At 48.4% G+C, this 14,256-nt stretch overlaps 1 protein-coding gene across 1 annotated transcript in view; it reads right to left on the bottom strand.

Annotated features, from left to right (window-relative positions):
* Positions 1–3,749: 3,749 nt before the first annotated feature.
* Positions 3,750–14,256, bottom strand: part of LOC142925544 (NXPE family member 3-like) — a 28,033-nt gene continuing 17,526 nt past the window's right edge. The window contains exon 6 of the mRNA XM_076068435.1: positions 3,750–4,462. Within this exon, the coding sequence (XP_075924550.1) occupies positions 4,101–4,462 (362 nt within the window). The 3' untranslated portion in view covers positions 3,750–4,100. The remainder of the gene's footprint in view (positions 4,463–14,256) is intronic.

The raw sequence follows: 14,256 nt of genomic DNA, 5'->3' as shown, positions 1-14,256 counted from the left end.
TGTTTAATTCAACGCAAAATGATGCCGCACGGTTTGGATTCGTACAGTGGGGTCTGAATGTGAGCACATTTTGGTACAGAAGCAAGGAGCAGAGATAGGCCGCTCTGTGAGTCTGTGGGTCTCTGGGTATTACAGGTCTCGGTGTGGAACTATGGGACCCTCATCATCATCATCACGATCAGGGGCAGATAGCCCGTAGGGTGTCCACTGCACATTTCGTCATTTGTTTCCACTTTCCGTTGTCTCGTGCCAATATGCTCAAGTAGTGTACAGCTTGCTAGCACCAATCTCCTATGCCGTCGTTCCGCCATGCTATGGTCGGTCTTCCTCTTTTTCCGGTTCTTTTCATTTTTTTTTAAAACGCTCTTTTAATTTTCATGTTCATCCTACATATGATATCAAAAGTGCCATTTTCCTTCTAATCACTGCCTGCATCAGTTCGTCTTCTGTGTGCAAACGTTTTCTTACTTCTACGCTGGGTCACTCTTTGGGTCCAGATTAGATACAGTATCCTTCTGTAGCAATCCATTTCAAATTCCAACGTCTTATCTCAGCCAATCTATTTCAATGGCAAAGTCTCATACATATTGGACCCCTACGTAACTATATGGATTTCTGCACAGGCCTTAGGGGAGGGGTCTCATAGCCGTGTCTGAATGTGCCTCAATTTAACAACATCCTTCACCGTTCCCACGCCAGGTTGCCATGACGTCACTTTGCCGCTATTGCTATGCCGACCGGCAGCCATGGTGCGGCACGTGAACCTTGTGGCCGGACCCCGGGGTCCCGAATAAACGGAAGTCAAAATCGCAATTAATTAATTCATTCATTTTTGGCGACTCCGTCCCATCGCGCACATAAACGCCATGACCCACCTGGCGCGGCGCGGATCATTATGTTGTCACGTCGTCCAAGCACAGCGAGGACGAACGTGCAGAAGAGCTGAACAAGCGGATGCACTCCATGCTGCGGGTATGGGGCAGGATTCTAAGTCTCATCCAAAGCTGCTCAAACTGCCTACACGACTAAAGTCCTTTATTTGTCATAACGGTATGCATAATACAGTGAAACTGCTCTCTTATTTTCATTATTATTTGTGACCTTCCAATGTCTGCAGCCAGGATCAATCGATGACAATCATGTTACCTGCAGATATTTAACAAATGAGATGCGTTGCATCGTTGATTCCTCCTGTTTGATAATACTTCTCTTGTCCGTATGCATTTGTGTAGATAGGTTTTTTTTACGGTTAAGCCACAGTCCCCACATACCGCTCGTATCAATGTGGATAAGAGGAGCGGCGACCCACTGCTCTGTAGAGTAACATTGGTATCAACGCTTGTTACAATATGAACAGCGCATAAAAAAACGCGTACTATTTTATGTACTGTTTCAACGTGTTCACAAATCCACACTGAGAAACACGATGATTGACAGAGGGGTGTAATTTATTTTTTTGAAAGTGTATTTAAATGGTACTGCAGGTAAGTAGTTTTCAGTTACAAAGGCATAGTTTAACAAGACAACACTTGCCACCATCCTTCAAACCCCGTTGGTGAAAAAGAGCTAAGGTTTTAAATTACGTTATAATGTTTATGCGAGAGCCGGGAGCTTATGGGACCCCGGGTCCCGCCATAAGGTTCACGTGCTGGGTACCATAACTGTAGGGGCCACCACGGTCTGCTGGGCTCATGGGGCCCCAAAGTGCCCCACAACGAACCCCGTGGTCTCCATGAGCGTGTCGGCAGACTCGGGCCCGCTCGGCAGATTCATGTTCAAGCTGCTGGAGGTGGTGAGGGTAAGGGGGTAACCGGGGGCAAGGGTGGGGGGGTGAGGTTTTTTAAAAAAAATCTGAATCAGTTGCGGAGTACAGGCCCACAGGTCCAAATTGACAAATGGCCAGCAACACACAGCACTCCTGAAGGTGTGATAGATAAGGATTAACATGTTTCCTGTACAAGAACTTGGGAAGAGAGGCAATTGGAGGGAATTCTTAAGCGGAGCAGTGCAAGGGAAGACGGAGAGAAGTGAGGTGACCTGTGGGTGGGTGTTGTGACCTGCAGTGTGGTGGTTGGACACAGTTTTGACGATATGAAACTATCTGGTAGACAGTTCTTAGCATGGGTAGAGGAATGAACGAGTGCACGGCAACAGTAACGAGGGTATCTGTAGCTATAGAAGAGGGACAAAGAGGCGACTGATGAGCGAGTGACTCGACTAAATCCGTGAGTGCTCGATCATCAGTTGGCCTCACTGTAGCATGAAAGCCTCCACATCCTCTCCAAGAGTCATTGGTCTATCTACTGCTGGATGAAGTTCTCCCCAAGTTCTCGCCGTCCATTGTGGTCCTGCGATGTCACGATCCGTTTTGCTCTCTGTGCACGAGCTGATCTTGCTCCATCTCCACGGCGGTCATACCCATTTTGTCTGCCGCTCTGTTACCAGTCTTGACCATTGGTCGTGACGCGTCTTTCACGAGCCCCACTCCTCTTAGCGGTCAATGTGACGATGTCTCGACCCTGCGTGTGTTCTCTGATCCATGCGTTCCTCTTTCTGTCCCTAAAGTTTAATCCTCATCGTGGTCTGTCCACTGCTGGATGAAGATTAACGTGATGATGTTTCTATCCTGCGTGTTTTCCCGTCAGGATGTAATTCCCAGCGTGCACGGTTCCTAGTGCTCTGACCGCCGTTACACTAATTAACATAATTGTCTCGGCTCTGTTTCAGTTGAGAACTGCCGTGGTGCACAACACCGCAGGTGAGCGAGAGTGTACGCGAGTACGAGTTTGCTAACAACCTGTGTAAGCTATTCAGGGGATCGCTGTCTTTGTGAGCGTGTGAGAACGTGTGACTGTGTTCCTGTGTTTGTTGCGTGCACGAGCGTGTGTAGCGGTATTGTAGTGGTTAGCGCTGCACTGTGAACCTGGATACAGAGTTTGATTATCTGAACCGGTCCTGGGCCTCTCCTAGGTTGACTCCGCCTTAAATGAGTTATAACAAAACGATGTCCGACGGGGAATTTTCCCCAAAAATAAGAATTGGAAATGGGGGGAAGCGAGAGTAGGGACCGTAAGCGAGCAAACATTGCCTTTGCGACGAAAAGCGGAACAATTTCTCCCATAAACAATGGAATACGGTAGGAATTGGGACTGTAACTTAGGGAAAATGTGTATCATACCTAGCAACCGATTTACGTACTCTCCATGCACAGTACTATCCTGCACAACACAATATACATCAAAGCAATTATGTAGTTTCAGGATATTTTAAACAGCATGTATACATATCAAACGCATATCTATTTTTGTGAGCATTTGAAAGAAGCCCTGTACACGTTAAAACTTTTTTTTTCCATAGAAAACGTATTTCCGACATTTTAAAGCCATGACTCAAACAGAAAGCAATTTTTGTGTAAAAAAGCATGGAATCTTTAACAGCATTTTTAAGATTTTACCTTAACCTATAATTTTTATGATCTTATCTTGTGAGTGGATGAGTTGTGCTTGATTGGCTTGATTGCTCAAGGTGTTGGGAGAGGATTATGCCAATTAAAATGAGCTCTCAATCCGCACAGCGTGAGAGAACACGATGGGACTGAGAAGCAGCAAAATGGATTCTGCAGATGGATGCTAAGATGGCGGCGGCGTGAAATGGGAGTTCTACTTTTTCTACACCAAGCTGAGCTCCAGTCGAAAACGACAATGACGCACGTGTGGGGATCTTTTATGTTGGGTTCCTCAAAAAGTCAACGACGTGAGTTTGAAATAACGTATATTGTGGCGATGTATATTGTATTATATTTGATATATGCCATTATATGCCATTATTTGAAAATTATTCATTTATTTTTCATGTATAAAAAAATGTTCAAAAGTGGAATGTTTTGGGGATGAAACATAACTCAGCTTTTAACATGGAAGTCAATATGAAAATTATGATCATTTAACGAGAATTCGCTTACCGATCAATTTTTGCGGAATGTATCTTGCTCGTTATACCAGATGCGCCTGTACTTTCATACTGACCCTCCTAATATACCACTCAAGACAAATGCATTGAAACCTTTCCCCTATTTTTGCATTGCGAGACAATTTTCAACCCTACTGGGGACACACGTAGGCCAGGAGGAGCTTGACCTCGTTGTGGATGATGACGGGTTCAGGGTGCATGTTGTCCGGGAGACGGTGGGCCGCCGTCATTTCCCAGGCATCTAAAATAACAACAGGCAACCCCGCCATGAGACGGCGCATGATGAGGTCCAGTTGAAGGGAGAGCCAATCGGACTGGTAGACCGAGTGGTAGCTGGTGTTGGCCGACTTGAAGACGACCAGCGTGCCGGGGGCTCGCTTCAGCAGGCGGACGACCGCGGCGCGAATGCCCCTCATGCGAGCGATGTAGAGAGATACTGGGAACCCCGTGAAGTGAGCCCACACGCTGATCCCCACCACCGTGTCCTTCCCACCTGGGTTGTAGGACACAGACATGGACACGGATGTGAGAGAGAACACGGTCACACACAGCAACGCAGACAGAAGGGCGTTTCGAGGGTGTTTGTGTTTTTAGTGGCGTTTGTTGTTGCACTGTTCATGGAAGTGCGAGGTTGGCTGATGAGCCAAGAGAACCTGGTTTTCCAAATTCCTGGGGTTTTCAGAATATCGGCCCCAATGTCACAATGCTAGAATAGGTCACGGGTGTTTTTGCCCTTCTGGCACGGTTAAGGAACGACAGCTGCTTTCCAGATTTTTTCTTCAGCTATGTTTTAATCTATGGTACAAGCACACGCAAAATTTGGTGTGACAACATTTCATTCAGAAGAACTTGCTGCAGTGAGGTAATATATAATATACAGGCACTCCCCACGTTTACTAAACAATGTGTTCCTGGAAACCCCGTCATGAATCAGATCGTCGTAAATCGGACCCTATTTTCCCATCATCATCACAATCCATGGGCATATAGCCATCGGCAGATAGATCTGCATGTGTCTACTGCACATTTTGTAATTACTTTACGCTTTCCTCTGTCTTGTGCCAACATGCCTAAGCATCTTTCTGGCACCAATATCTTATGTCATCAGCTATTCTCTGTTAGGTCTTCCTCTCTTTCCAGTTCCATTTTTCCGAACAACACACTTTTAATTGTCCTGCTGTTGTTCGTCCTGTATATGTGTCAAAATAGTTCCAGTTTCCTTCTGATGACTTCCTGCATCACGTCTTCTTCTATGTGCAAACTCTTTCTTACTTCTACGTTGGTCACTCTTTGGGTCCGGTTTAGATGCACTATCCTTCTATAGAAATATAATTCAAATGCCAATATCTTATCTCTGGCAGTCTTTTTCAATGTCCAAGTCTCGCAGGCATACAACGCTGTACTGAAGACGCATGTGCTTCTTCAGATCTGATTTAATTCTGTCATTACTCATTTTGCCTTTGCGATCCTCACTCTCGTGTCTTTCGTGTAGTCGTCCCATGTCTGCTGCTTTCTTGTATTACTTCTTTCTCAATATCCTCCCTGTTGTATCTATGCCATTTATCAATAAAAAAATTTAAGAGTGATATTGCCTATTCTTAATGTAATAGTTATTTTTTTCTCTCATATATCTGGATTTCGCTCGTTCTAAAAAAACGCAGTAACGGAGGCCTAAATTTCGATTTAAAGCTTTCGTGACTGCAAGGATTCATCTTCTTTGGTTCTTTCGGTAAAGTCACGTAGAATGAGAATAAAATAATAAATTTGATAAAATAAAATAATACAATAAAAATTATCACGACGTTTCGGCCACAACACAAGCGGCCTTCATCAGGTGAAGGGACGAGACTGTCTGGAGGACACCTGATGAAGGCCGCTTGTGTTGTGGCCGAAACGTCGTGAGAATTTTTATTGTGTTATTTTATTTTATCAATTTATTATTTTATTATCATTCTATGTGACTTTACCGAAAGAACCAAAGAAGACAACGGAGGCCTGTGAACTCCTCCCTTGAGACAACAAAGGCCAAAGGAGCGCCCCCTGCTGATTCAGCAGTGTTCCTCACACAAAAGAGACATCTGGAGGTTAATTATCCACAAGTCTTCACTTGGAAAAGTTGTAAAATTGGATTGACCAACACCCCATAGGAATATTTTCAAACATCTTTGTATTAAAGGTTAACTTGATAGAATGTATTGTTATATGATGATGTAGCTCAGGTCAAAATATTTCATCTGACTATTTTGTTTATTTTCATGAACAATTACTATTACGCTGTAAGGTCTGGGATAAGCAGGTAAAACTGAATGATAATGCAAGGAGTGATCCAGGGAATTTCCGAGAAAGAAAGGGAGACCCCATGGCAAAACACCATAAACTTGCCGTCCACCCGATGGCAAATGCAGGGAAAAGAGACAAGAATGTGCCTTGCCATTTTACTCTCTGAATTAAATTAACCCTGGTGCCTGGAAAGTTGAAACTTTCAAATGCCAACCATGCATATGAACATTCTTAAGCATCCTGGCATTAAACATTAACTTTGGTGATAGGATATATTGTTACATGGCAATACAGCAAATAGTCAGGAGGTTTTGAATACGACTAGTTGCATATTTGATTAATATCCACCTATCTATACATAAGTGCCATGACATCTGGGTTTGACATAAACTTGATAAAGAATTATTGAAGTTTTGTATTGAAGTATTGAATCAAAGGATCATTCAGAAGATATACATAATACGAATTATGTCAATTCTCCACGACCAGAATAATATGTATTCCAGGGGTATAACCAGAGCCTGCCCAACCGCCTTTGTCTTTTCAGTGGCTGTAATTTCATGCTGCAGCAGGAATTCATTTTAAAGACGAGCCGACCTAAAAAGGGGAGAGGCCGTTTCACTATAAACAAGGCTACAGACACACACCACACGTAGGGGCAATTAAGAACATCTGCATCCACAAGCCTTGAGATGACCTCCGGAGGAAGGGGGGGGGAGTATGGCCACGGTGACAATCACTGGCTCAGGATATCCAGGCAGCCACATCAAAAGGTCCACTAAAAACTGCCCAAATGAATGCGAAGGGCGTAAAGGTGGGAGTTAATTTTATTAGAGTTATAGCATCAGGCGCCAGGAGGTCTGTGGAGCCAGAACCAGGAATTAACTCAGGCTGACCCGCTCGATGCACCACATGTGCAAAGGTGGGAGAAGCTCCGGGCCTTTATGTGTGTCTTGGCCTCGCTGTGCGCTGCGTTGCACCACTATCCGAGTAGTTAATCTCACATTCAATAAACCTTCACAGCCGGGGTGAACATCTGACGCCAACGTATTTAATTATTAAAACGAGGTAAAACTGATGGAAAAACACAACACAAAATACAGCATCCATTAATACTTGTGTAATGAGCAACTTCCGAGACACAACGTGTAGAGAGGGCTTCTGATTTATTTATCACACTGGGCGATAGATAGAAATGCATCTACATAGCTAAACACAGCCGACCTTTCTACACAGCCCCATTTTTGGCGTTTAACTACATAGCTGGCTGTCTAATGTGGCGATGACGACAATGGGAGCCGTGCAGAGGATCAGCCATGCGGCCAGATGACGAAGAGAGATGACGGTGATCAGTGGCACAGACAGGACCCGGAACCCCGTGACAGCCCCGAACCTTCGGTTATGTCTCCCCTATATACTTCCCGGCGTGGCCAGGCCCCGCATCCGGCCATGCCCCCTTCTAGAACCTTCGAGCAGGTTTCCGGAGTTTCCCAACTGACCCCGCCTTTTACCTTTAACCCAGGTACGCCCCCCTTCGAATTGGTTATTATATAACGCGCCCATACCCATGATTACCCCTCCTGGCCGACAGGTGGCACCCTGTCATTACACTTGCAATATCAATACAATGAATGAACACAGCAGCATCATAACATTGTCTTAGATAACATGAATCTCAATAATAGGTCCTGGATGGGCCAGGCATCTACATTAGCACTGAATAGCTATACAAGAGAATAAGCTACTATGTTAAATAAGGTCACTTTATGTAATCACCATACTGCAGCCTAAATGTACAGTGCTGCATATAACACTGAACTGTGGATGAGATACTTCTTCATCCTTGCTCTCAAAAACGCATTAAAGTTACATGGACACAAGTCTGGCTCGACAAATAGCATTCCTCAATAATGCAAGCGGCAGGCTTCATTGTTAACTAGGCCCCATATTTACCATAACAATTTTACAGCCTTATAAAGGCATTTACAGCATTATAACGGCAATCCCAACATTATAACAGCATTCCCAGTATTATAAGAACAAAAACTAACTTACAGACAATGCTTCTTAAAGTCCCGCAATGAACAGATGCACCCGTCTTCACTGAGACGCTAATTGTGCCTCCATCTTGTACTCTGTGTAATGGCTGACACTCCCTCCTGGCCTCGGGACTTAGAGACCCCTAACCCAGAACTTCCTGGTCACGTACACCACGTGTGCAAAGATGAGAGGAGGATGTTGGGCCTTAGGTAATTAACCACATGAGGTAGAAATCCGATATAAACAGCACCCAAAATCATACAAGTCAGTTATGCAACGGCAAACTCTGAGAGGCACCCGTAACCAGCCAAGTGTCAAGAGTCTTGCAGAAGCAAGTTCTAGGGTATGGTCTTCGTAAACAACCAGAGAGTCGAGTCTTGCTCCGGGGTATGGTCCTTGAAATCAATCATAAGTGTCGAGTCTTGCAGAGGCAAAGGCTCTGTGTTGCTTAGTGTTGAGTTCTGCGCTGACAGACTCCGAGTACTGCTGAAAGTTTTATTCTATGTTTTTCCTCATGTTTTGATTCACTTGCAGAGTCAAGGACTTCGATAAGTTGTACTGTACTAAGCTAAGAGTTGTGAGACGATAACAGGTGTGCAAATAATTTTTCATGTAATACTGTGATCAGCTAAGACGTGTGAGAAGTTAAGTGGAGATTTGAGTTATACACTAATGTCGAGAGTGCATTAAATGTTGTCTAAGCTGTAGGCTGGAAAGTTTATGTTGTCAAAGTGACTGATATTCTGATGATGAGTTTTGATCAGTTCTGCAGAGTGAGCAGGGAGCAGTGATGAGCAGTGATGAGCGGCATACAGCAGGAGACCTCCCGAGGGAGGGGGGGGGGCACCAAGGGTGCTCGCGCAAAGCAGGCAGCTGCTGACAAGGAATGAGGAGCAGCGCGGCCACATTGCATTCTGACTGCTGATCGAGCCTGGCATGCAGATAACCTGCAAACGTGCAGCACAGCAGCTAACGGCTGGCCACAATTGTGCTGACTCGGGAGCCCCAAGCACCCTCCAGCGTTGATCGAGCATGATGCACAGACAACAGAGAGAAGGAGCAGCAAGCAGCCGGGCCGCGAGCGCAATACAACTGTAATGAGAGAGCGCACCGACCGGCGACGGAGGGCTGCATAGCCACTGCTGCATCAGTCATAGCCAATCAGAGCTAACGGTTCCATCTGGGCCAAAGTTAATGGGCGGAGCTTGTGGGTATATGCGGAAACATCGGGAAGGTTCGGAGGGGGGTGTGGTTAGAGGCGGAGCTTGGCTCCGCCGAAAGGGATATAAGGAGCGGTAAGGGGAGGACTGGAGGTCGGTGTGGGAACCTGGAGTCCGGACTGAATTTCCGCCATCTCGTCACGCCACCAGCCACGTGGCAACCTCGAGGGCCGAAGCTCTCCCCTCGCACTGCGCGCCGTCAACTAGTGGTGCGCGGGAGAGAGAGCGAGGGAAGCCGCGCGGGAACGGAGGAGCAGTGAGCACGTGCATGCAGAGAGAGGGAGGGTGACCATCCAGAAAGGTAGTGTGGTGCCAAGCAGTTTATTGCAACTGGAGTCAGAAGTGGTTCTTTTTGAGACAAGAAAACACAACAGAGTGCGAAGATGTCCAAGCGTCTCAACAAGAAGAACCCACCTGTGGCGTCTTCCGACAACGACGACTCAGTCACCCAGGACCTGCCGACCCCGGGTTCCGTGGACCCGGTTGCTGGAACCTCGGTTGGTGCAGTCATCGCGCCAGAAATGGACGGCGCGTCGGCGGCATCTTCGTCTCCGCGTGCGGACGACGGCTGGCAGCGCGTTGCGGAGCAGCTGGACTCGCTCTGCACTGTTCTTCTCCAGCTGGTGTCACTGGTCGTGTCGTCTGCGGTGACGGGACGGCTACAAGACGTGTCGCCGAGGGGCGACGAGCAGAGGCCTCTTCAGGGGACCTCGGAGGGTCACCCTTTGGAATCGATGGCCTCCACTGCGGTCACGGGAGGACTGTCCGCCATTACACTCACGGCGGACGCCACGCGGCAGGAAGCCGCCATCTTGGGCGAGGCTGTTGAGGCGCGGTCGGAGCCCGCCATTTCCATTGGAGCCGCGTGGCGAGCCGCCATGTGAGGCTGCTGCTGCTGGACGTGGCGGAGTGGGGCGCAGTCACCTTCTTCCTCACATCAAGGAATTCGTCGCGGCGGGCAGCAATTGGAGCACTTTCACATGGCGTTTTGAGGTGGCATTCTGTTTGGTGCGGTGGTCAGAGGAAGAAGCCTTGGGTGCTTTATCTACCATGCTCGATGATGATGCACTGGCGGTGTTCCGTTCGATTCCTCCAGACAAAAAGAAGACGCTGAAAGACGTGTATGCCGAAATGGCAGAGGTTTACGAGCTGCCTTCGGATACCCAACGGAAGTTCGTGCATCGTAGGGGCGGGAGTTCCGAATATCCCCTGGCCTACTGCAGTGCTTTGTTGGTGCTGGCGGTGGCTGCTTATCCCGACGTCAAGCATGAAATACTCGACCCACTCATCTTGGGTAGGATGTTGGCGTTGGCAAAAGACATGGGGGTTACGCTGCCTGTTTGCGGTCACGAGCCGCTGACGTCCCAGTGCCTGAACGCGCAAGACAACTTACAACGTTGGGCCCAGATGGCTGCTTGGACGGGGAACCCGGCTCGTGACGGTGAGCCTAGAGGATGGTCACCATCGAAGGTCATCCACATTCCGGACGTTGCGCCGGGGGACGGGGATCTGGCAGCCGCCGTTCCTTGTTGGGACCCGCTGCGAGGGGCTGATCAACATCGCCGAGGGTCCTATGGCCTGCGCCGGGGGGACGAGGGGGCTGCTCGGTGGGCAGCTGTTACGTGCTTCAAGTGTGGCCGCTTGGGCCACTTCGCCCGGGATTGCCGGAGTCGCCCTCGTTCTCCGACGCCACCTGCAGCTCCAGCTCCGGCACCAGCTCCGTCAATGGGCCAGCATCCTTCCGTGCAGGCAAGTAGGGACGCATCAGACACCCGGCCTCAGTTGTCACCTTAGGCATCTCTTGTCACGCATCAGGTTCCGACGCATCATGATTCGGATACTGTGGTTGGGGATTGGCCTCTCTCGATAACGCAATGGAGGAAGCTAGCGCGCCACGTAGTTTCTGCAGCGGCGGGATCTTTGACGGTGCTCGACTCCATACAGGGTGTGGATGTTCGGGTTTTGGTCGACACTGGGGCATCTGCCACTATTATCTCCAATATGATTTTCCAGCTCCTATCTATTCCCGTTTGGCTTTTGATGCGTGTGTTGCTGCCAATGGTGGGAGTATGGGCATCATTGGTCAGGTGGATGCCCATATTTATATTGGGAATGTCGCTGCGTCAGGGCCGGCCTTGATTTAGAGATCCTTGGCGGTGCCCTGCGTGTTGGGCACTGATTTTCTCAGGAGAATGCCGATTAAAATTTTCGTCGATTAAGGGTGTCTTGAGATGCCTTCCGGATGTAAATATTTTTTTCTGCCGTCCCCGCTCTTTCGTTCGCCGCCGTGCGCTGCCATCCAGGCGCTGGCGGATGTTATGGTCGAAATTCCTCCGGGGTCTCAGATGCTTGTTCCATTGCGGTATCGAAAAGGGTTCTGTGGCGCGGATACGGCGGCTGGAATCCTTTTGACTCCCTCGAACACTGCTACCAAATGTCTTTCTCTTGTGGGCGCTCAAAGATTTTCCGTTCCGAGCAGGCCCCATTCTTGCAGGTTTTGAATGGAGGTCCGGAAGGGGTTTTGGTCCCTGCTGGTATAGTACTGGCTGATGCCACAAGGACGTGTCTGGCTGGTTGGTGGGGGCGACTCTTCCGGATTCATTGTCGGACAACTGTTGGATCGCCGAGCTATGCCATGAGAATTTATTGTTGGCCGCCGATCAACGTGGGGAGCTGCATGCGCTGCTGACCGAGTTTGCTGACGTCTTTAGCAAAGATGATTTCGATTTGGGTCGTACGTCGCTTTTGTTCCACCACATTGATACCGGGGTGGCCAGCCCTATTCGGCAGATTCCCACCGCTTGAGCCCCATGGAAAAGGAACGGATGCAGAGCGCAGTGACATAATTTCCCCATCTAACAGCCCGTGGGGGGCACCAGTTCTTGTCAAAAAGAAGGAATGCAATCTCAGATTTTATGTCGATTTCCGCAAACTTGATAAGGTGGTTGTGGCCGATGCGTACCCTCTGCCACGGATGGATGACTCCCTCGATGCGCTGTCGGGAGCGCGGTATTTTTCGACTCTCGACTAGTCTTCCGGGTTTTGGAAGTTGCCCCTGGACGACTCTTCGAAGCCAAAGACCGCATTCCGCACGCCTCAGGGGCTCTTTCAATTCAATTGTATTCCCATGGGATTAAATTCCGCTCCCGCCATGTTCCAATGCTTGATGGAGCTCGTTTTGACTGGATTGCAATGGGACACGTGCCTCATATATTTGGATGATATTATTGTGTTCAGTCGCACGTTTGAGGAACACCTTCGATGGTTGCAGGCCGTTTTTTACAGGATGCGCTCTGCTAACCTCAAATTTAAACCAAAAAAATGTCATCTTTTGCAACGTTCCGTGCATTACTTGGGCCACATTGTGAGCTCGGACGGTATTGCCACAGACCCAGACAAGACGTCTTGTATTCTTGGTTCTTTCGGTAAAGTCACGTAGAAGGGAAACAATAAAATAATAAAAATATAAAACAATAAAATTATCACGACGTTTCGACTGTAACACAAGCAATCATCATCAGGATGTACGGAGATTCGTCGGGTTCGCATCGTACTACCGTCGGTTCGTTCCACAGTTTGCTACAATCGCTAAACCTCTGCACGTCCTCACTGCTAAAAATCAGAGATTTAAATGGGGACCCTAGGAGGAGGCTGCATTTGTGGCCCTTTGTGATCGCTTGGTTGCTGCGCCGACGCTCGATTACCCTGATTTTTCCTTGCCGTTTATATTGGACACCGATGCCAGCGATACAGGAATTGGTGTCGTCTTGTCCCAATCCAAGAACGAGTGGGATTGCAGGACGGCCTTCTGATGTGGAGGGATGATATGGTTGGCCGGTGGCGTGTTGTGGTTCTGTTGCACTCCGGCATGAATTGGTTCAAGTGCTGCATGCCGACAAGTTGTTGCACCTGGGCGTGCAGAAAACCTTGCTCACACTGCAACGGGATTACTTTTGGCCTGGCATGACGGCCGAGATCGCTAACGTTATCCATGCCTGCCCTGCTTGCGCTCGACGTAAACCGCCGCAGCAAAAATATAATCCGCCTCTACGGTCTATTTCGGTTACATTTGTTCTGCGGGGGGAAGGTTATACGGGCGGAGCACGAGCGGTTGATGCACCTTGGTGCCCAAAAAACTTTAGCTACTCTAAAAATTTAATTTTTCTGGCCGGGCATGGCCGACGATGTTTATAATGTGCTGGACAGATGCACGGAATGCGCTCGCGGTAAACCTCTGCCGAGAGCAGATTGCCCACCGCTAAAATCCATCTGCGTTTCCCGGGTGAACGAACTCGTCGCGCTCAATGTTCTCGGTCCATTCCCCACCACTCCGTGAGGGAATACATACTTATTGGTAGGGGTGGAGTATTTGTCGCGTTGGCCAATGGCCTGACCGTTACTAAACCAGTCAGCTGAAACCATCACAGATGCGTTCCTTCATGGCTACATATTAGATAAAGGCGCCCCTGAACGTTTTGTCCAAGCTCTTGAAGGAGGTTTGCGAGCAATTGGGTACCAAAAAGGTGCACACGTCGCACGTCGTTACACAGAACCCTGACTTCGATGTTGTGCCAACGTGTCAATGAAGCCCAGTCGGACTGGGACTGGCGTGCCCGCAGCATACAATTCCGCCCCGCAAGCTTCTGCCGGGTTTTCCCCGCTCTTTTTAATGTATGGAAGGGAGCATGACCCACCAATTGATGTGCAGCTCAAACCACTGGAAAATTGTACTAAGATATAGAACCCC

The sequence above is a fragment of the Petromyzon marinus genome, chromosome 21, assembly GCF_048934315.1.
Source record: "Petromyzon marinus isolate PM22_M1 ecotype Great Lakes invasive population chromosome 21, UKy_Petmar_22M1.pri1.0, whole genome shotgun sequence".
Lineage (NCBI taxonomy): Eukaryota > Metazoa > Chordata > Hyperoartia > Petromyzontiformes > Petromyzontidae > Petromyzon > Petromyzon marinus.
This window is presented reverse-complemented; position numbering and strand designations above follow the sequence as displayed.